The 21,669-nt window shown below is 39.8% G+C and overlaps 1 protein-coding gene and 1 long non-coding RNA gene across 6 annotated transcripts; one reads left to right on the top strand and one right to left on the bottom strand.

Annotated features, from left to right (window-relative positions):
- The first annotated feature begins 7,448 nt into the window (after positions 1 to 7,448).
- On the top strand, positions 7,449 to 11,648 carry LOC129374294 (zinc finger protein 233-like). Of its 2 annotated transcripts, XM_055052645.1 has the most exons (4): positions 7,449 to 7,554; positions 9,608 to 9,683; positions 10,529 to 10,570; positions 11,417 to 11,648. In XM_055052645.1, exons 1-4 carry the CDS (start codon positions 7,487 to 7,489, stop codon positions 11,501 to 11,503), a joined length of 273 nt encoding a protein of 90 aa, XP_054908620.1. In that variant the 5' UTR covers positions 7,449 to 7,486; the 3' UTR covers positions 11,504 to 11,648. The 2 variants fall into 2 exon arrangements, with proteins under 2 accessions (XP_054908620.1, XP_054908619.1); XM_055052644.1 differs by having other exon boundaries at positions 10,529 to 11,648.
- An 8,035-nt stretch (positions 11,649 to 19,683) lies between these two features.
- Positions 19,684 to 21,237, bottom strand: LOC129374290 (uncharacterized). Of its 4 annotated transcripts, none has more exons than XR_008607483.1 (4): positions 21,153 to 21,237; positions 20,162 to 20,258; positions 19,929 to 20,055; positions 19,684 to 19,835 (listed from the first exon to the last, which is right to left on the bottom strand). It is a non-coding gene; the product is annotated as an uncharacterized LOC129374290 (long non-coding RNA). The 4 variants fall into 4 exon arrangements; XR_008607484.1 differs by having other exon boundaries at positions 20,167 to 20,258; XR_008607481.1 differs by lacking the exon at positions 21,153 to 21,237 and having other exon boundaries at positions 20,162 to 20,316.
- Positions 21,238 to 21,669: the final 432 nt, after the last annotated feature.

The raw sequence follows: 21,669 nt of genomic DNA, 5'->3' as shown, positions 1-21,669 counted from the left end.
AAATGTCTCTGGGGGACACTGCACCACCATGAGAAGAAGCAAGCAAACTCTCCTTCCACTTTTACAGGAGAGAAGATCTGTTACCAGGTCTTAAATGAGATGAATACAGTGTCACAGCTGGACTATTGTGTCTCCATAAAACTTTATTTTAAGCTCTTAGGTGATATAAAAGGCTGCAGTTTGAGTTTTAATGAGAACCAGCTTGAGGGGTCATAGTTCTTCAATTGTACTTTCTTTCTTTTTGGCTTTGTCTTAACTTCAGAAAGAGAAAAAAAAACAATTAAAATTCTCCGCCACAAGTTCTTAATGACCAAGTTCCATCTTAAGGACGTCATGGATCGTTGTTCTCAGACTGCAACGCTTTACTTCACTCTTAGACAATGTGCAAAGTAAAAGCTTCCCTCTTCCTCATCAATCGAAGCACTGGATTTAAATTTATTACAGGCAAAATACTTTAGGGCAGTAACAGGAGGATCAGAGCTCTCACTTGTCTGCTTTATTCACTTATCATGTTGGGTCTTTATCGGAATAAGTTCAGTGTTTTGTTTGTGAGTCAGAAATTGTCTAGATTTAAGCTCGACTAGAGTCAAAAATTGACACTTTGTGTTTTGGGTGTCTGCTGCAGTGGGAAATACTGACCATATTTAAGTTATTTCTTTTCCTCTTTAACGCTCCTTGTACATGTATACAAGCTGTGTAAAATAGACAGCGGCACATTGAGAGCCTGGTTTAGATGGATGTTTCTTGTATTGTAATAATTAAAGTAATTGGAATGATGTATATTTTTGGAGGGGTCATTCTCTGGTGTTGCTTAGCAATGAAATTGGTTAAGTGGGGGGAGGAAGATAGGTTGCAGAGACTTCAGCTATTATCTACTCTCCAGTTACCAAAACAAAAATGTTTCTTTTGCATTCAAGGTTTTAGATGCATTCATCCTGCGTGACCATTCGCCTTTCCTTTAATTTTGATGCCGACCTATTTAAAGGGCAGGTATTTCACTGCCCTTTAAATACCTCTTTTCACTTTGCCTACAGTGCTTGTACTATACACACATGCCATAATTACAGTCATTAACTTTATGTTCTCCTGCCAGCTCCTTCTGACCCGTTGCTTGGGGTTTTGTTTTAGTTAGGTTGTCTTGCTCTGATGAGCAGTTATCCTATATCTCTATCCATCCTGCCGTCGGTACCGAACGTTTTATAACACCCGAGATATGTTGCCGGTGCATCACACGGCAAAACAGACGGTGAGTTTCCACTGCAGGAACAAGTGTCATCTACTCAAAAAAAATTCCTGGTTGGGATCTTTTGATGGACCCTGAGCTAAAAGTGGAGCTTTATCGTAAGACGGGCGGAGTCATGCTTTCCTTCCATTTCAAGAGATTTGATCTGGTGACGTTTTTTTTCTGCATTCATGTTCTGAGATGTAAATTAAAGCAAACACGGCTCTGTTGATTATTCGGTTTGAATGGAGCACACATGCAGACCTCCAAACTCCAAGCTGCCTTCAGATTAGTCAAAGAAGGAGGGTGGATTGGGTTTCTGGGACTGAGCGGCACCATCCAGCACACAAACCAGGGTTCATCAGCATCAAGATGAGCCAGTTTTGTTGGGAAGAACTTGACTAGCCTAACCTTAACACAATGCTACTCAATTGGGATGAATTAAGAGTGGAGACTATGAGCCAGGTCTTCTTGTCCAACATCAGTGTCTAACCTCACAAATGCCTTCCAGGAGTTTTTAGTCTAATATTTCCATTAACAGATTCATAATGTGTGCATGTAAAGGCAATGTAAGGGTTACGGTTGCAGAGGGTTACAAATGCAATTTGGTGCATTTCACATTTGTTTCATCAACATAGATTACTTCACAGGCTTGCATGTTCTACTTTAGTGGCAGGCGCCAGCACACAATCCGTTTGTATCTCATTTATGTTAGGTGATATTCAGTGCCACACGATCTTGTACAAAGCAAGACAGCATGCATATTTTGCAATAATAGTTTTCTCTTTACATCTTCCTTTGTTATGAGCTCTAATTTAATCTCAGTCATCTCGCTCCCACGAGCGTTTACCAAAGAATTGCCCATGTGTGACATCTCCCGTTACCCGCGACGCTTTATCATCCAACGCTCAGCTCACCCCGTCCCTCTGCCTGCTCTGTTCTAGACGGGAGGCTAAATTAGCGTGTAATTACAGGCTTCGACTCTTGGCTGCGTGGCACTAATGGATCAGAGCATCTCTATATACCTCAGTGATAGCGCGACGGAATCCAAATGAGGCGGCTCGGGTTGCCAGAAGCCAACTCGATTGTCTGCGCACACACCTTGAAATGGGGCTTTGCGCCATCCGAGGCCGCGATTGGCACAAATGAGACACTCCAGAGATTACATGGCTGGTAGCTGTGACATCTCCGATGAGTGTCACTGTTACTGCGACAGCAGCTGTTGCTTAATGTTTGTCATGTTTGCAGGCTAAGCGAAGCAGCTCGACATCGAACGGCTTGGGATAATGAACTAGTTACATCATGATGAATTTAACTTTCTTTTCTTTTTTAAGAGGAGGGTTGGGGGGGAGTCATCGGTGGAGTTGATTTCATGTTTGGGTCATTAGCTTCAGGGTACATTTTCATAAATAACGCCGGATGCGTGCACACAAACAGACACGGTGCCTCTGCTCATTATCTCCACCAGAGTTGTCCCCATTTCCATTCTGGCAGTAGGGAGGAAGAGGAGGTCTGTGGTGTCCCTCCTGGAAAAGCGCAGCACTACGGAGGGCCGATCGTGACCCACATTCGTTCATTTTCTCATTGTTTCAGAGGTAAAGCTTAGACACGTGGGTGCACCGCAGGTGGACGGGGACATTTCCTGCTCCTCGGTATGGGTTAGAGTTAGGATTAGAGTTAGGGCTGTTTGCACGTTTTCTCAGCTGGACCCGTGGAATCACAGCTGCAGAAGATAGAGGATTTTAACATTGTTTCCTTTGGAGCTGGGAAGTTTAAGAGGATTAATGTAATGAAGGTAAGGGAGGGGAAACCAATGCTTTATAAAAGGGAAAAGAGAGCGCGAGGAAAGGGAAGTAACTAAATAAGTAAGCATCTGTGGGCTCACTGCAGAGGGGTGGTCTCTGGATGAGCTAAATTAATGAAAAACTAAGGGGAAGCTTGAGGTGTCTCTCTGTTATTGTCGTGAACCTCTGGAGGTTTTGTTTTTCTCTGGGATCTCCTTATTTGGTTCATTTCTCTGGGCTGATTGTTTTCTCCCCTGTGATGGGCCTGCTGTTCCCTCACCTGTTCCCAATCACCTAATCAAGCCACCGCTCAAAAAAACTACCAGGACCGTTTCATATTGCTGGAATTTCCAACTTGCTTGACATAATCTAATCTAGCCTTCTTCTGCGCTTCTTATGCCAAGGAATAATCCCAGTGGAGTTGACCTCGGGTCTTCCTCCAAGTTACTTCCTGTAAGGTAGTGCAAGGTGGGAAAAGTGTTGATGTCTTAAATTTGCTTCACATCTTGTCGCAACGTAAAAACATCAAATCACATTTAGTTTTAACTCGTCAAAAAGCCGAGTACTTTTAAAAATATGCACAAGGCTTTGTAGGTGTTGCATTAAAGTCAAAAACACACGACTTTGCACTTGTGATGTTTCTATTAAACAAGAAACTCATGATTAAGTTGTAAGGTAATTTTCACTCTCTCCAAGCAGTCAAATCCCAGGAGTCATTAAAGTGCTACTACAAAAAACATAATTGTCTCCATCTGTTTTTTCTTTTTTGTTGGATTTTTGTACCATCAAAGAGAAATTGTCGAAAACATAACAGCTTGTATGTGTTGGTGAAGAAACAATAGGAAATGGGAAAACGGAGCACGTAGTGAATCACTGAGAAATGACGATCTTGTGTCGATTGAAACTAACTTTTCTGTTTTTGTACAGTCCTCCAAAAATGCAGGCATAAAGTAATAGACAATAATCATAAAAATGCAGCTTCAACGTCACACACGTCTCTGTGGTTGTCCACATTGGGACTGTAGATCTTAGTCCAGCTGTTAGTAACTAGAGCAGCTTCTGATGCAATATTTAATATAGGACAGTTTTTTTTTTTTCCTTCTCTGCTCACAGTCGATCTTCCATGAGCTCATCTATTTTTCTCTGAAATAAAAATAGCAAAAGAAGAGTTGAGAACTGACTTCAAAGTAGACAGATCTATCAAAAAGTATTCATATCGCTTGAACTGTGCCACATTTCCAACATTTCCACCACAAACTGTGTATCTCATGTTTTGAGATATTCTCATCTGATGCAACAGAATGGCTTTCCTGTCACCGCCGCCCCCAGCATGATGCTGCCACCACCACCATTTTCACATCACATTGTGTTAAAGGTGTTTGCTTTCCACCGCACCATTTTTCCCTTTCCTGGATTGTGGAGAACTACGAATGGGATCATAATGTGACTTTATTCCACATTTAGCTTCTGTTGCTTCAGCTTGGTTATGTCTATGCTTTACGTCCGCTGACGCAATGCGAGCTGCTCAAGCCTGAGGGATGTTGTTTTTATAACCTGCACCTGCTTTAAACTCCTCCACAGATTCATCCCTGACCTGTTAGCTTTGCCCATTACTCTTCGAGACGCCGTTTGCTTCGTGTTGTTCTCCAGCGAACCTCCGAGGTCTTCACAGAATACCTTGAATTACACACTGATTGACTCGGTTTACTGCTGGGACATTTGTAGCACTGTAACTCATTTTGCGTTTTAAAAATGTTTTAAATATATGCAGCTAACAGTTACGCTTGTAAGAAAGAAAAAAAAAATAGGTGTTGATCTTTCCACTTCTGTGTTTGTCTTGTAAGAAAAAAAAAAATCTCATTAAAAATGTTGACATTTATGACTGTAACGTGACAAGACTTGTGAAAGTGCACAGGGCGTGAGCGGCGGTGTATTGTTTTGGGACGACTGTGTTCTTTAATAAACTGAGCGCACACGCTGAGGTCAGCAGAAACAGTGAAGAGATCGAGAGGGAGCGGAGGAATGGCTGAAATGGAAACAAACCAACAGGAGAAACGCTCCGTAATGGTACAAACACACAGAATCGTTATGCACCGGCGAAATGATTCCAGCTCCTACTGCTCTCTCCTCATCGCTCTGCAGAGGACTCAACTTCCCTCTTCATCAACATAAAACGACAAGGGATGCAAACACGGTGAAACGCTCGGTGGAAGTCGAGGCAAACCCAAAGCGAAAGAAAAGGTTTCCATATAGTTCACTTGAACATCTGGGACTCATGTTTTAAGCAGTAGTAGTAATACGGAGCAAAGATGTTTAGATGGGTTGAATAGGAGCAATGTAGACCTAGAGACGGAGAACAGGGATGAATGGACAAAGGGAAGAATTTGATTAGATAATAGCAATCGTGTTTCCTAAAAGGTTTCCATTTTTATTGCTTACAATTTTGACTGAACACATGTCTCCCATTCAGAAAACACACACACACACACACATTACTGAGAGAACATGCACCTTTCCATTGACAAAATAAAAGAAAGAAAAACCATTAAACAGGCCTTTTCATTACTTTAATCAACTGAACACTTTAAGCGCTGTTGAGTAAAGCTCAGTTGTTGCACATTATACACATCCGACCTTTTCAGGAAGGAAGCGAGCGTCGACAGAATTCAAACTGTGCGATCGCACACGAGTCCCGTACCACTTTCTTTCCAGTTGACAACGTTTTGCTGCCATTTGTTTCTTTACGCTACATTGGATTTTTGTGAGGATATGGGTGCTTTGCATAAAACGAACAACCTTGTGCATTTAAAAATGTAGATTTGGAATCAACCCGGGTGTGTTTTTATTGACCTCAAGAAGTCCCGATTGTGTCACTTTTGCAAAAAAAAAAAAAAAAAAAAAAAAAAAGAAGCACATCCTGACACCAGCCACACATGACCTGCTCTGCCTTTCAGCTTCAGCACTGGGTTCCTTCTTGCTTGTTTTTTTGGGTGGCTGAGTTTTCTCAGTGGATGATTTGCACCGCTAAATCTAAATTACCCCGATATACACAGACTGTCGGTATCCACCCGGGGCCGGAATGTGCTTCCTGCGAGCGTTGTCTTGGAGCAACCCGCACAAAAAGCTCAGCATATGGCTCACGTCCAGAAACACAGGCACCCTTTCAGTATAAATGAATACTCCATTAGTTCAGTTCACCTCGCTCACCTTCCGTATGCTGCTCCCATCAAAAAAAAAAAAAAAGAAAAAATCCTTTTGCAACAAATCCCATTTCACCCGGGGTGTGTGGGCTTCAAGGCATGCCAAGAAACTGCAAGCCTCTTTTAGCTAGGCAGTGCTTTGGCTTTAACTCCCCAAAGATGAACATCACATCCAAGCGAGCCACAACTGAGAGAAAGTACTGCACTCGAAGAGGAAGAAATGCCAAAAAGTTATTTGTTTCTAGTTTTTCTGATTGTTTTTGTTATTATTTCAATCTGTTGACCCTCACAGCACATCTCATTTGAAAAATCCCATTATACCCTCAAACAAATTTCTGGCGGTATTCCCATTACGTTCATAGATATTAAAGCTCAAACACAAAGCATCACAAACAGGGAGCAGAGCTTGTTTTTTTTTTTCAAAATCCGTTTCATTAAAATTCTGTGTCTGTCAACCCCACTAATGAAAAATTCAAAGAAGATTAAAAAAAAAAAAAAGAGAAGAAACGCTCGGAATTAAATCGAAAACCCAAATCAGATCCTTAATTTGTCCTCCAGCAAACCCCCGGTTCATACTGATGCGGCTTTAGCCGTGGCTGTAAAAGAATAGTTTCATTAAAGGGAGATTTTAGGGCTGTCAAAGTGTTTTCGACTGCTTGAGAAGAGAACATCGTTACTGTATAGAAAGGTTAATATTCAAAACACCAGAGCTAGACAGCGTATAGTAAAGGTATAAAACAAAACACCTATGGATATTTTGTTTGAAGTAGATAAAATAAATAAATTTTTCAGGATCTGTTATGTTTATGTGCAATCTATTTGCTCTCTTATGTAGAAATATACAGCTCTGGGAAAATGGAAGAGACCACTGCATCGTGTTTCCCATTGAAAACCTGGTTATTTCACCAAATATTGGTTTCTGAACTTTTTCTGAGTTAAAACATTAGCATCGTTGTTTCTAAATGAATACAAACTTGTTTTCTGTGCTTTATTCGAGATCTGAAAGCACTGCATCTTTTTTTGTTATTTGACCATTTCTCATTTTCTGCAAATAAATAATACATTTTTAGCTTGCAATTTAAGAGACATGTTGCCACAAGATTAAGACATAATATTTCTTCCTTTACTTGACTGTTACTTTGAAATCACTGATATGTTGCATAATTTTTGGAGAGCCAAAAATTTGTTGGCGTCTATGTGAGGGGGCTTTCCCTTTAAGACGTGCAGACCAGCTGCATGTCACGTGACTTCGGCTCGCAAGCTAAGCTGAGCTAGTTTTCATGTTACGCATGTGTTCAGTGAATCCACTTAAATCTGCAAGCATCTTTGCCCTGACGAAGCATTATGGGTATGTTATGTTTAATATATCTCTGTTTATCGTTACTTTTACATTATTTCTAGTCTTTGAGGTTGATGTCAGATATTTTTGAATGTGCATTGTAAGAATGTAAAGTGATGTTTTGTGTGTTTTAGTTTTACTGTTATTCTTTCATAAATATGGGTTTCATTATGTGAATACTGACTTAAAACGACAAGATGATAAACTCTGTGAATGCTGGCTGCTGGCTGATCAAACCGCATTGGGGTGCAGAAATGGCGAACCGCAGTTCTTGACCATGTGCATTTGATCGGCTCTAAATGATACATTGATCATCTGACTGGCGCCAAACTGGATATGTATGACCTTTGTTGACCTCTAAACACCCCAACAACATTGAAATGTATTTTGACTCCACAGCGCCAACTACATTAATACACCAGCTATATCTCCTTGCTAAATCAACGAATCTGCACCACATTTTTTGTGCATCGTCAAGGAGCGCAGCCGAACGCATCATGCGTACCGCCTGGTGGACGGGCGCGGAAACTGCGCAACAACTTCTGTGTTGGAACGTGGGCAACGTTGATGGAAACTGCGCAACAGCTTCCGCGGTGCGGGCGGAGGCGCTGAAAACTGCGTGAGATTTTCTGTGGTGGCTGGCGTCAGTTGCTAGTACCCTGCTGTGAGGGACCACCTTCCAAAAGAGGACAAAAAAGGTGTTCAAAATATAAAAATTTCAATTTAATTCTTCAAAAATGATAAACAATTACATACAAAAAGAAAGAATTACAAATTTGAAACTAACTTAACTGAGGCCAACTGAACTCTAACCAAACAAAACAAAACTGACCTACCAAGGAAGAACAAAAGGCTGCTTAAATAAGGGTGTAGTTTCCTAAAGCTACCACATGAGGGAGGCACAACATAACAAAAGAACAAACAAATACAAAATTAACCAAAGTATTCTGTAAAACAAAACAAACTTTAACTTAGCACGAATAATAAGTGAATATTTAAGTGAAGAAATTAACTAAATTCAAATCAACTTGAAACAAGTCTCCCCCTCCAGTTTCTTAGAAAATGGTTTGTTCCTGGTCCCTCCTCCAGATGGTTTGACAACAGCACCTCAAACAAATATAAATAACTATTCAGACAGATATTAACTAAAGTGTGGACCCATTAGAAAATATATGTCTAAATGAAATAACTAACATAACTGTAACTAATATAAAGAGAAAATAAATACTAACCGTGTGTTGGTGGTAGGAGCATCCACCACACACACCCCCTCCTCTGAAGGCTCGCTGGCACAGCGGGACAAGTAGTCAGCAGTAATGTTTTGTCTGCCAGGAATGTGACGCACCTCAAATTTGTAGGGCTGCATGGCAAGGTACCAGCGGGTTATTCGACTGTTGCTGTCCTTCATCTTCTCCAGCCATTTTAAAGCTTTATGGTCAGTTTCCAATACAAATTGTCTTCCCAGGAGATAGTAGCGAAGAGAATCCAAAGCCCACTTTATCGCCAGGCATTCCTTCTCTATTGTGGAATAAGGAGTTTCTCTAGAGAAACGTTTACGGCTGATGAAGGCGATGGGGTGACGATCATTTGGAGAACCCTGAAGCAACACTGCACCAAGACCTTTGTCTGCTGCATCAGTTTGTAAAATAAACTCCTGCTGGAAGCCAGGGCAATGGAGCACAGGATCTTTACTTAAAGCCTGCTGAATGTCTTTGAATGCTTGCTTGGCTTCTTCAGACCACTGTAGAATGTTTGGGCCCCGAAGACTGGTCATGTCTGTAAGAAGAGAAGCTCTAGCAGAGTAATTCTGGATAAATCTGTGATACCAACCAGACATGCCCAAGAAGGATTTCAGTTGTTTTCTTGTCTGGGGAAGGGGGCAGGACTGGATGGCTTCAAGCTTTTTAATTTGTGGCTAGGGTTAGGGTTAAATAGGTTAGAACAGCAGATCAGTATGTAGAGATGGATGTAAAGAATTTCAAAAGAAAACCTGTTTTTAAATCCTCTGGCAACATATTGTAATCCTCTCTCTGACTGTGTTGCTTTGTTGTGCTTCAACCAGAGGAGGATCACAAATGGAGGATGTTGAGGAGGATGACAAGAGCCACATGAGCGGCTCAGTGACATCTTTACCAGAGGTGAGTCCTTTTGACTCTTTTGACTTGAGTTCACACTGATGATGTAAACTGGTAGTTTAAGTTGGCTTACAGAAAATACACACAATGCAGTTTTCTTTAGAAATTCTTTACATCCATCTCTACATACTGATCTGCTGTTCTAACCTATTTAATCGCTATTTGTTAAATTGTTGTATTTTGATCTCCTGCTTCAGTCTGAAGGAAACATCTATCTTTTATAGTGTGCAAACACAGATTCCCCCAGAAAACTTGCTAAGCCCGGTGGTCGGGGCGCCGAGGCGGTCCTCTGTGTTTTTGTGTTAAAAGATCTTAAATAGACAGGAAACGTAAAAATTGAATGTAAAAAATATGTTGCAGAAAAAAGCCACTGAAAGGCTATTTAACCCACAACTAGTCTTGGAAAAAAAAAACATAAATAAAAAAAATAATACAATTGAAATGAATATCAATTATTTGCACTTCTGTTTAATCCAAAGTAAGTCAGGAGCTCTAACAGGCCCCGTGGGGCCTCTGGGGCCCTTAAATGCTAATATTTAACACAGACCTCAGATACTTAAATGTAACATTTGTTTATGGAGATGATCCATCCATCTATGATTGCAAATTTGCACATTGGATCTCGTCAAATATGTTCAAAGTTTCTAAATCTGGACTAAATTTCTCTCAACCAAAACAAGACTGGGTGTGTTCTTTTAGCTTTCTATGTAAAAGCAGAATGTATGGCTTGAAAGAGCTTTGTTTCCCCCGCGCCAAGATGTTATGGCAAATCTTTCACTCTGTCTTGTATAAGTATGATGACATTTTTTTATATTTCCTTGACTGTCTCCAATGATTTGGTCCCACAGATCTATAGCACCATCAACTGGAACGAAATCCATGATGAGTGTGTGAGTAAAGTCCATCAACACATCCACACTGGAGAGAGGCTATACAGCTGTGATCAATGTGAGAAGAGATTCATCAAAAAAAGTCAGCTGACACGCCACCAACACATCCACATTAGAGAGAGGCCATACAGCTGTGATCAATGTGAGAAGAGATTCATCAGAAAAAGTCAGCTGACACAACATCAACACATCCACACTGGAGAGAAGCCATACAGCTGTATCTATTGTGGAAAGAGCTTTGTTCAAATGGCACATCAGGCAGTCCATCAGCATAACTGCAGAAGAAAGGGGCTATGTCATGTCTGAGTAGGAGAAACGAAACGGATGTTTTTCAGATCACCAACATACAATGAATACCTCTGAATGCATGTAAATAGTTTCAATACAAGCGATTACAAAAGCAATTTAAAGTTGCAAGGTTTTTTATTTTATTTTATAAATAATCATGTAATAATAATGTACATCTTCACACATGTAACAAGTCAAACGCGAGTCCGGTTCTTAGAAAGTGTCTTATTGTGGCTACACTTGGTTCCTGTTTTGGCCTTAGCTGTGTGACAAAGTGGTGCAGTTTGTATTCACCATTTGTCTCTTATTCTTATTTCTCATTAACTTGCCTTCTTTAGTTGGTCATAATGCATACATTTAAACATTACTTTGCAACTTTGCTTCACTTACTATCCCGGGTTTGTTTGTGTTATGTTGCAGTTTCCATCTATTTATATGTTTAGGTTGAAATGTTTACTTCTGGATTATTGGTTGAATTTGTTTATTTTGTTTCAAAGTATATTCATGGTATTTGGTTTCCTTTTTACTCATCATTGTTTATCCCTTGTCGATCTGCAGCAGAACTATGGGAGGGGCCGGCCCAGTGTTTCCTGCTTGAATGTCTGGATGATGTCATTAATTACCTTGCTGGGTTCTCCCAATTAGAGGGTTTTCTATAAAGAATTGCTGTGTTTTTTCCTTAAAGTAACTTTTTGAGTTATCTTCCACTCCATGGTTTATTTTTCAGACTATTTCATTATGTAGATGAGTTTGTAATGTTGTTTTTCTGTTTAGATTTTGGTTTTTTTGTCTTCTTTTTTCCTGTTTAATTGTGGTTTGGTCCACTCAGCTGCAGGTGTGTTGCCAATTGGCCATAAAAACATTGATTTTTGGAAGCTCGGGAGGAATCTCTGAGGCAAAGGTGTGTTACAACCCGTCTAGGGGTCCAGGTCATAACACGAGTGATCCATCCTCCTCTGATCTCAAGCGGTCAACACAAACAAAATTGACATTTTATGACGTTATTTATTGTAAAAGGATGTATTTTTTGTTGATACCAAAATGTTACAGCCAAGGGAGTAGATCTCTTCAGAGTGAGCCCAATGCCGAAAACAACAAACAAAAGGAACTATCTAAATATTAACAAACTTACCTAAAAAAAAAAAGAAACCAAATAACAAAAACTTACCTCCCTAACTACGAAAACAGGGGAAAACTAATGAAACATAAACGGCAGCTCACTCCTACAAACTCCAGAACGTTACATGATTTTTACAGGCAAAACAAACAAAAGAGTGCAGCCGGTTGAGATGAGCGGAGGACGGACGACAGGAAGTGCGCGTCTGCAGCTTTTATATCCGTCACCTCCGGGAGGCCACCAATAGGACGTCCGTCGTCTTCCGTCAGCCAATCAGAAGCAGGCACCTGCACACTCAGATTTGCATAATTACGAAGACGGTCGTAACACCCCCTTTCATAAGAATTAAACACACCCCTAAGTGTTTAATTCAAATAACTTAAAAACTTCTAGATAAAGCATCAGCTAATACATTATTCTTACCCTTTTTGTAGTGGATCTGCAAGTTAAAATCTTGCAGCAACAGAGACCAGCGCATCAGTCGATGGTTGGAATTTCGCATTTGGGAGACAAAAACTAGTGGGTTGTGATCGGTAAACACTTGAAGAGGTTGCGCACTAGAACCAATATAAACTTCGAAGTTCTGTAACGCAAGCAACAAAGCAAGAGCTTCCTTTTCAATTGTGCTGTAATGAAGCTGATGTTTATTAAACTTCTTGGAAAAGTAGCAAACAGGATGCTCTATCCCTTGTTCATCTTCTTGCATAAGCACAGCTCCAGCGCCACACAAACTTGCATCAACTTCGAGTTTAAAGGGACGCTCAAAATTTGGCGCAGCCAGCACTGGTGCACTGCACAACAATGCCTTGGTGGACTCAAACGCAACCTGACAAGATGAAGACCAAATAAAAGATTTCAAAGGACTAACAAGTTCAGTCAATGGACTAACCACATCTGAAAATTTTTTACAAAACCCGCGATAAAAACCGCACATTCCCAAAAAGCGACGCAAGTCTTTTTTTGTTTTCGGGATAGGAAAATCAATTATTGCCTGCACTTTAGCAGCAATAGGACGAACTTGTCCTTGGCCAACCTGCTTTCCTAGATAAGAGATTGTGGCTTTTCCAAACTCGCATTTCGAGAGATTCAATGTAAGAGAAGCATCGCGAAAACGACTGAACACTTCTGAAAGAGTTTCCAGATGTTCTGACCAAGTAGTATACTTCACAATTCTTCACTCCACATAATACTTTTTGCATTAATCGTTGAAATGTCGCGGGTGCATTACGCAACCCGAAAGGCATAACAGTATATTGGAGGAAATGATCAGGCGTTACAAACGCAGAAATTTCGGAAGCTCTAGATGTTAACGGAACCTGCCAGTAACCTTTTAATAGATCCAACTTTGTAACAAATTTAGCGGAGCCAACACGATCAATGCAGTCTTCCATCCTAGGAAGTGGAAAAGAATCGGGCTTTGTGACAGCATTAACCTTTCTATAATCTGTACAAAACCGAGATGTATTATCTGGTTTCGGGACTAGAAGACAGGGCGAACTCCACGCGCTGTTACTGGGCACTGCTAAACCATGCTCGACCAGATAAGCAACCTCCTGCTGCATCAAAGCACGCTTCGTTGGATTTATTCTATAAGCATGTTGTTTAATTGGTTTCTCAACCTCCACATCAATATCATGGAACAGCACAGCTGTTTGGTGTGGATGATCTGAGAAAAGCAAGATATTAGCTTCAATTAGGTCAATGACATCTTTTCGGGCAGCCTGAGATAAATGAGATAGAAAAGATTCCAAATTTTCCATCACTTCCGAGTTCCGCAAACGAGTCACAGGCACGCAACCACTGTTCTCCCTCAAATCGTCATCTGCCAAATGATATGGCGGGGATAAAGAGCAAACTGAGCCCGGAGGAACAAAAGAGTTTTTATCTGCAACGCCATCCCTAGAAACATAACGTTTGAGCATGTTAATATGACAAACCCTTGTTTTGCGTTTTCGATCAGGAGTTTTAATCACATAGTTTGTCTCATTTATTTTCCTGTCCACTTCATATGGGCCAGAAAATTGTGCATGAAGACTCGATCCACTCAAGGGAAGGAGAACCAAAACCTTTTCACCTTGAGTGAAATCTCTGCTCACAGATTTTTTATCGTGACGAGCTTTCATTTTATTCTGAGCCTTAGCCAGATTTTCTTGGGCCAACTGACATGCACGAAAGAGACGCTCTTTAAAACTACTAACATAATCCAACACGTTGTGTTCAGTTTGACGCGACTCTGACAACCATTTCTCTTTAACGAGTTGAAGTGGACCACGAACAGTGTGTCCAAATACCAAATCTGCCGGACTGAATCCAAGGGATTCCTGAGTAGTTTCTCTAACTGCAAACAGCAGAAGCGGAAGACCCTCATCCCAACTTTTATCAGAGTCAAGGCAATATTTGCGCAACATAGTTTTCAAGGTTTGATGAAACCTCTCCAGTGCACCCTGTGACTCTGGATGATACGGGCTGGAGGTTTGATGTTTAATTTTCAGTTCCTTCAAAACTTGAGCAAATACTTTTGACATAAAATTCGTTCCTTGATCAGTTTGAACAACTTTAGGCAAACCAAAAGTTGAAAAAAAAAAAATGTGAGGGCTTTCACAATGTTCTTCGCCTTTAACGTGCGTAATGGAATAGCCTCCGGAAAACGAGTGGCAGCACACATTATCGTTAAAATGTACTGATAACCCGACTTTGTCTTTGGCAAAGGGCCCACACAGTCCAGTAAAACTCGTTCAAATGGTTCGCCAATCGCTGGAATGGGATAAAGAGGCGCTGGTGAAATTGGTTTATTTGGCTTTCCCACTAACTGGCATGTGTGACATGACCTACAATATTTAACAACGTCAGACTTTAACCCAGGCCAAAAAAAAAATTACGCAACACACGGTGATACGTTTTTTTTACACCAAGATGTCCAGCCAAGCTAGCATCATGCGCAAGACTCAGAATCTGAGGCCTGTAATCTTTTGGCACAACGACCTGATTTATTCTATGCAGATCACCTAAATCTTGGGCCCAAGACCTCATCAGAACACCGTTTTCAACAAAATAGGTCACCTGGGCTTTAGATCCACTCTCATCTGCAGCAGAAAAACAAAAACTCAGTGACAGATCACTATGCTGTGCCTTAATCAACATCTCCTTAGTGATGTTCAAACTCAAGGTTTTATCTGCAGGAATGAGTTCAGAAACTTCGCATTTTGACATTTTTACAGAATCATTCAAATCAAAATCATTTTCATCAAGTGTAGCCATAAAGGACCCAGACAAATCTACCATTTCACCCATTTTACGAGCTTGCGCGCGCGTAATTGCGCATGCAGGAAACGCATCCACAGTAGCAGCTGCTTCAGCAACAAGAGTAAACGAAATCGGGTCGTCAACAACTTCTGGTGTAGGAAACACTCTTCCGCCAGCCAAGTCATTTCCAAGAATGAAGGAAACTCCTTCAATTGGTAACTGCGGACGCGCAGCTACTTTAACGTGTCCCGAAACTAAAGGTGAATACAGGTGCACCATATGCAAAGGGGCTTTGATTACATTCATTTTTATTCCCCAAACAAGAATATCTGACTCACAAGATGTTTGCTTAGATAAAGGCAGCACAGATTCCAACAAGAAAGATTGATAAGCACCTGTATCTCTAAGGATTGTGATTGGGACTTTATCATTTTCCTCACCTGTCAAAGAAACAAAACCCCGCGAAATAAACGGCAAAAACTGTGGATCAACATTAACTTTAGACTTTTGTTGAATGTCACCGCATACGTTCGTTTGAGTAGCTGAGTTTATCAATCCCACACCCGTAGATGTTTTTATGCTTTGAGCTTCTTTTTCCTTTAAGACGGGACACGCAGCAATTAAACGTCCAGGTGCGTGACAAAAGCAATCCCGATTGTTTGCTTTTAAAGCAACTGATGGCACATTTCGACTCCCTGATCTTAAACATGCATTTTTTCGTTAGGATAAATTTTCCTGAAACAAATTCTGTGAAGAAAACACATTTTTATGAGTCAAAACAAACTCGTCAGCCAAAAATGCTGCATTTGTTAAAGATGACGCTTTCTGTTCATTTAAATAAGTCACAATCTTTTCAGGCAAACAATTTTTAAACTCTTCCAACAAAATTAACAATTTTAAATCATCAATAGTTTTGACTTTACACGAATGACACCACTTATCAAACAAAATATTCTTCTCTCGCGCAAACTCAACGAATGTCTGATTAGCAGTTTTATTAAGATTTCTAAATTTCTGACGATATGCTTCAGGGACAAGTTCGTAAGCTTGCAACACAGTTTTCTTAAGAGTCTCATAATCTAAACTCTGTTCAATAGACAAGCTTGAACACACTTCTTGGGCTTTTCCAACAAGCTTACACTGAAGTAAGAGAGACCAAAACTCCTTCGGCCAACTCAGAGCAACAGCTATGCGCTCAAATGCGCCAAAATAAGAGTCGACTTCAGACTCACGAAATGGCGGAACCAATGTGATGTGCTTACTGATGTCAAACGTGACTAAAGCAGAAGAATCTGTGCTTGGTGGTTTTGGTGAAGGTGCAGGTGAACCATTTTGGAGCTCAAGGGCTCTGATTCGAAGATGCATGGCTTCCACTTCCAGCTGCTTGTTGCGGTTCTCCACCTCCCTGATATGGAGTGTGAGACGCAGATCCTCCGACGACATACCTTCAAGAGGTTTAGAGTCTTTGCTGATTCCTGAGACTGCAGCAGGCACGTCAGCCAGTGCTGCGTCAACAACCGCTCCAAGTGCGCCGTCTCCGACTTCCGTCATTGCAGCCATTTGCAACACACCTTTTTCCACCAATTTTTCACACAGCGTTTCCTTCAGTTCCGCTTTTCGATCACTGCAAGACACCTCAACATCATAATGGTCAGCCACAATAAGCAGATCCGCTTTTCTACATTTTTCCAATTTTACCCAAGAAGGTGAACTCACAAAATCATCAAGAGAAAATCGCTTCTCCATAGCTCTCTCTGTGCATAAAATAAAACTGCCAATCAGAACAATGAACACTTACCAAACAAAACGAGAGAAGAACACCAAAATTAAAATTTTGGGAGGAATTTGAACGGACGAGCCCCCAATTCATGTTACGACCCGTCTAGGGGTCCAGGTCATAACACGAGTGATCCATCCTCCTCTGATCTCAAGCGGTCAACACAAACAAAATTGACATTTTATGACGTTATTTATTGTAAAAGGATGTATTTTTTTGTTGATACCAAAATGTTACAGCCAAGGGAGTAGATCTCTTCAGAGTGAGCCCAATGCCGAAAACAACAAACAAAAGGAACTATCTAAATATTAACGAACTTACCTAAAAAAAATAAAGAAACCAAATAACAAAAACTTACCTCCCTAACTACGAAAACAGGGGAAAACTAATGAAACATAAACGGCAGCTCACTCCTACAAACTCCAGAACGTTACATGATTTTTACAGGCAAAACAAACAAAAGAGTGCAGCCGGTTGAGATGAGCTGAGGACGGACGACAGGAAGTGCGCGTCTTCAGCTTTTATATCCGTCACCTCCGGGAGGCCACCAATAGGACGTCCGTCGTCTTCCGTCAGCCAATCAGAAGCAGGCACCTGCAAACTCAGATTTGCATAATTACGAAGACGGTCGTAACAGGTGTCAATGAAAGTCATCTGAAGACAGTTGTTGTTTGTTGTTCACCTTGTAGACCTTTGACCACACTATTTTACAAGCTGGAATTTAGCATCACACCAACTACTATTCTTGTGCTGTGTAGGGAGTATCAGTGAAAGTCGCGCTGTGTCAGCAGCCATTGTATTGCATGTCTCATGCAAAAAGCAAGCGACATACATTATTCCAACTATTTAAACTGTTCATGCAGCAAGAGAGCTCATTGTGGAGTGTTGCATTGGTTTGTTGTCTTAATTGTTATATTCTATGTTTACTGACATTTCTCTTGTTTTTTTTTGTTCAAATTGAAGGTCCTAAAGTTTCCTACAGCTTAAAATACGTTTATTGAGGTAATCAAAAAACAAACTTTTTGGCAGTACTTCAGGTTGTTGTAACGTGCATAATGGATTAAACCACTGAAATTTTGCTTTTATAGAGTAATAGAAAATAAATGAAAATAGAATACTCCAAAGATTAGAAAATGTATGAATAAGGATCAATTCAATAACATTAAAAAATAAATGTTAGACTTGAGAGATTTGAAAAATAAATATCTCTTCAGTTTTTACAGTTTCATAACTGTAAATAAAAAGGTTTTGCAAACAAAGACAAATTACTTTAGAAAAAAAAGTTAGTCTCGAATAGATTGGGTTCTGGATTTCTTCTTTTAATCTTCAGTGATGATGCTTGACTCTTGTCATGGCGCATTAATGTAAATCTTATTTAAATTATTGGCAAATTAATATGAGTCAATTTAAATTTAATTCAGTTCAATAAGTGTTTTCTGAGTCTGCATTCAAAATTACTTTAAAATATATTCAGCAGACAGATGATTCCTATGGGTCCCAGTTTTTTAAAAATAGTTTTCCTGCCTCCATTAAGTCGCTTATAGTCATTCTGAGCCCTTAACTTTTTCAAATCCCACACAATTGAAGTGATAGAAAAAAAAGAAAGAAAACATGCAATAAATAAAATCAATATATTCAGCAGTAATTCTGGCGGTTTTGATAATATTGTTAAGGTGGATCGAGATGTTTTTTCTCCAATTTGGACAGATGTTTCATACCTTCCTACTTCCATTTCATACCCACATATCAAACGATATCTTTCACATTTAAAGCAGTTTCAAATGTTTCTCATCAATTAACGCATTGATGGTTATTGAAATCAAACTGTTGGTGTTTTTTGTAAAGTCCATATGCTCAGTGGCATATTTTGTAAATCTGTTGGCCTTATTGCTCAAGGTTTTCTTTCCAACTTCATTAACCTTAACTCAGTTCATCACAACAATTTGCAAACTGGTATGAAACATCTCTGTCTGCTGCATATGTTCTGTGAAGCAACACTGTGAAAGCTCATGCACCTGATACCTCTTGGTACTTTGCTGCTGCTAAACCAAGCAACAAACTTGCTGCTTTCAGTTGTGAAACTTCATCTTTTCTTGGACCGCTACAGACATGAGCAAGAAAATTCTGTGTAATTTGTGTGTGTGTTATTATTTCTTTTACCTACTGTAATATATATAAAATAGGCCTGAATTTATCTCATATCCTTTGATTTAAACGTCCACATGAGTACAGAGCTTGGAGAGAGAAGAAGGGAATTTGATTTGTGAAATAAAAGAAGAGGCAGACACAACATGGAGCACTTCTTGTCGTTACGATATCGGTTTATTTCGCTCCCATCCGCCCACATCGTCAGCTGTGCGCTGCAGCTGGATTTCTCCCATAATGACATATTTGCGTTGCCTTGACATCGCTCTCACCCAAGAAACAAAAGTGGAGGTTAAATGACTTGTAGGTGTGCAAAGTGAGAGACTGTGACTCGGAAGATTGCTGTTTGCATTTTGTCACTCAACACCTTTTGATCCGTGTCTTTTAATCGGGCTCTGAAGCTTTGAAGAACAGAAACTGAATCCACTATCAACCCAATGAAAAGAACCACAAGCAGGGCCGTGCAGAGACTAGTAAAGGGGCAGGTGCTCAAAAAAAAAAAAAGGCACATCAAATCACATTTCAGGACAGAATATTAACAAAGTCACACAGCTCTCAGAGTTTAATTAACAGGGATAGATTACAAAATTGTGAGACATACAATCAAAGAACATCTGCTTGGGTTGCTGTACTTGCAGTGGAGATGAAGACGGTCCATTCAGAAAAACAGAGCTGCATCAAACTTTAACGTGGAACTGCAGGAAAAAAACAAAAGCAAAAATGTAATTAATGCATGTCAATATGAGAAAAGACTACTCTATTTGTGTTTTAGTGTATTTTGTAAGTACCTATGTACATTTTCTTCAATCTTTCCTCTTCTTTTTTCTTGTCAGTTTCTCTTTTCTTTTTTTCCTCATTGTCTCATCTTCTCTGTGTTGAGTGAAGTCTTATTTATTTCAGTCTCTTGCCTTTTAACTGTTTAAAAACAAATTTCAAACTTTTAAGCATTTTTTTGCTGTTTTTGTTCTCTTTTGTTCATAGCAACAGTTTTCTGTTGGTCATGTCTTGATAACCTAATAACCTCACTGTGAATGATTGGTACAGTTGACCCAGTTGGTCAACAATCCACTGCCTTTCTTTTTTGTTTCTGACGTCTCTCTTTACGTGGCGTCTTTGAACTGAAAAAAGCAAAACAAAGAATTATGATCAGAACACTATAATAAACCACACTACCAATTCTTTACCCTAGTGTTTAAACCAATATGTTTTTCAGTCCATAGCATAACAATATTAATTTCAGAGAAAATGAGACCTCTCCTATGGAGTTCAATTTGGTTCACAATTATTCAATTAAAATACTAACCTCAATTAAATAATATAAAATTGTGATCAAGACATTTTGAATTGTAACATTTTTTTCAACAAAAAAAGTTTAACTTTTTTTTTTTTTTTTAAACTGAAATCACATTTTTATCTCATGACTTAAAAAATTATTTGCAAAACTAACAAACTTATTTGTGCATGTCAGAAATCTTTGCTTGCTATTCAAAGTTTTGCTTGCGATTCTCACATGAGGTCTGGGGAGAGCCTAAAATCAAAACCAAAGATTTCTGATGTGTGCAAATAAAAGTTTATGTTTGCCCCTTCATTAATGACATGCTTTATTGGACAGAAACAGTTTGATTATTACATACATTATATCTATCATGGTAGTTCAGGATGAGTTATTTTTAATTCTAAATGAATATCCTTCTTGGACTTTTATTTAAATTCTCCTTCAAGATACATTTACCTAACGCTAGAATAAATGCAATATACATCATTCACCAAAGAAAATTAGAAAATCGGACATATATCCATTATGGAGATGATAGGTTTTGGACGGGCGATGTGGCCCTATTGCATAAGTAATACTGAAGAATGACTACTGTCATTAACAATACAGGGAAGCTATTTTGTTACCTTGCTTTGCTAGCACAGTCATTAGCTAGCAGCTAGCTCATAGCACAACAACAGCCTAATGTCTGATGATAAAAATACTGGATCGATAGATAAGAACAGCTTTTCCTCACCTGTCTGTCTCCTCCCGCTCAGTTTATTCAGAGGCGGACTTAGAGACTTATATTCTCTAAGACGCCTGTCTTGTTACATTTCATTCTGCTTAAGGAGAAACGATACAACATTTAACGTTTTCCGTTATCTGACAGTAGCAAGCCGACTCCAGTGTTTTCACCAAAAATAATTTTTTTCAGTTCACCAAAAGCTGTTTTGTAATCTGGAACGTCGCTAGCTTGAGCTCCGCAGTTAGCCGCCTTATCTCACCGCGCGAGAGGCAAGAGCGTCGTGCGTCACGGGCAAAAGGTCAAAGGTAATAATGTGACCGGAGGGCTTATTGTGTTGTTTTTCTTGTGTAACCGGATCAACCAGGTTACACTTGCAAAGTAATAATAATAATAATAATAGTAATATAGTAATAATTGTAGTACATGTGTAAGAAAAAAAAACAAAAACAAAAGGGCACTTGGGGCCATGGAGAAAAAGGGGCAGGTCCTCAAGCCCCCAAAGCACCCCCCTCTGCACGCGCCTGTT

This window comes from Poeciliopsis prolifica, unplaced genomic scaffold, assembly GCF_027474105.1.
Source record: "Poeciliopsis prolifica strain line A6 unplaced genomic scaffold, Auburn_PproV2 SCAFFOLD035, whole genome shotgun sequence".
NCBI classification, from domain to species: domain Eukaryota; kingdom Metazoa; phylum Chordata; class Actinopteri; order Cyprinodontiformes; family Poeciliidae; genus Poeciliopsis; species Poeciliopsis prolifica.
This window is presented reverse-complemented; position numbering and strand designations above follow the sequence as displayed.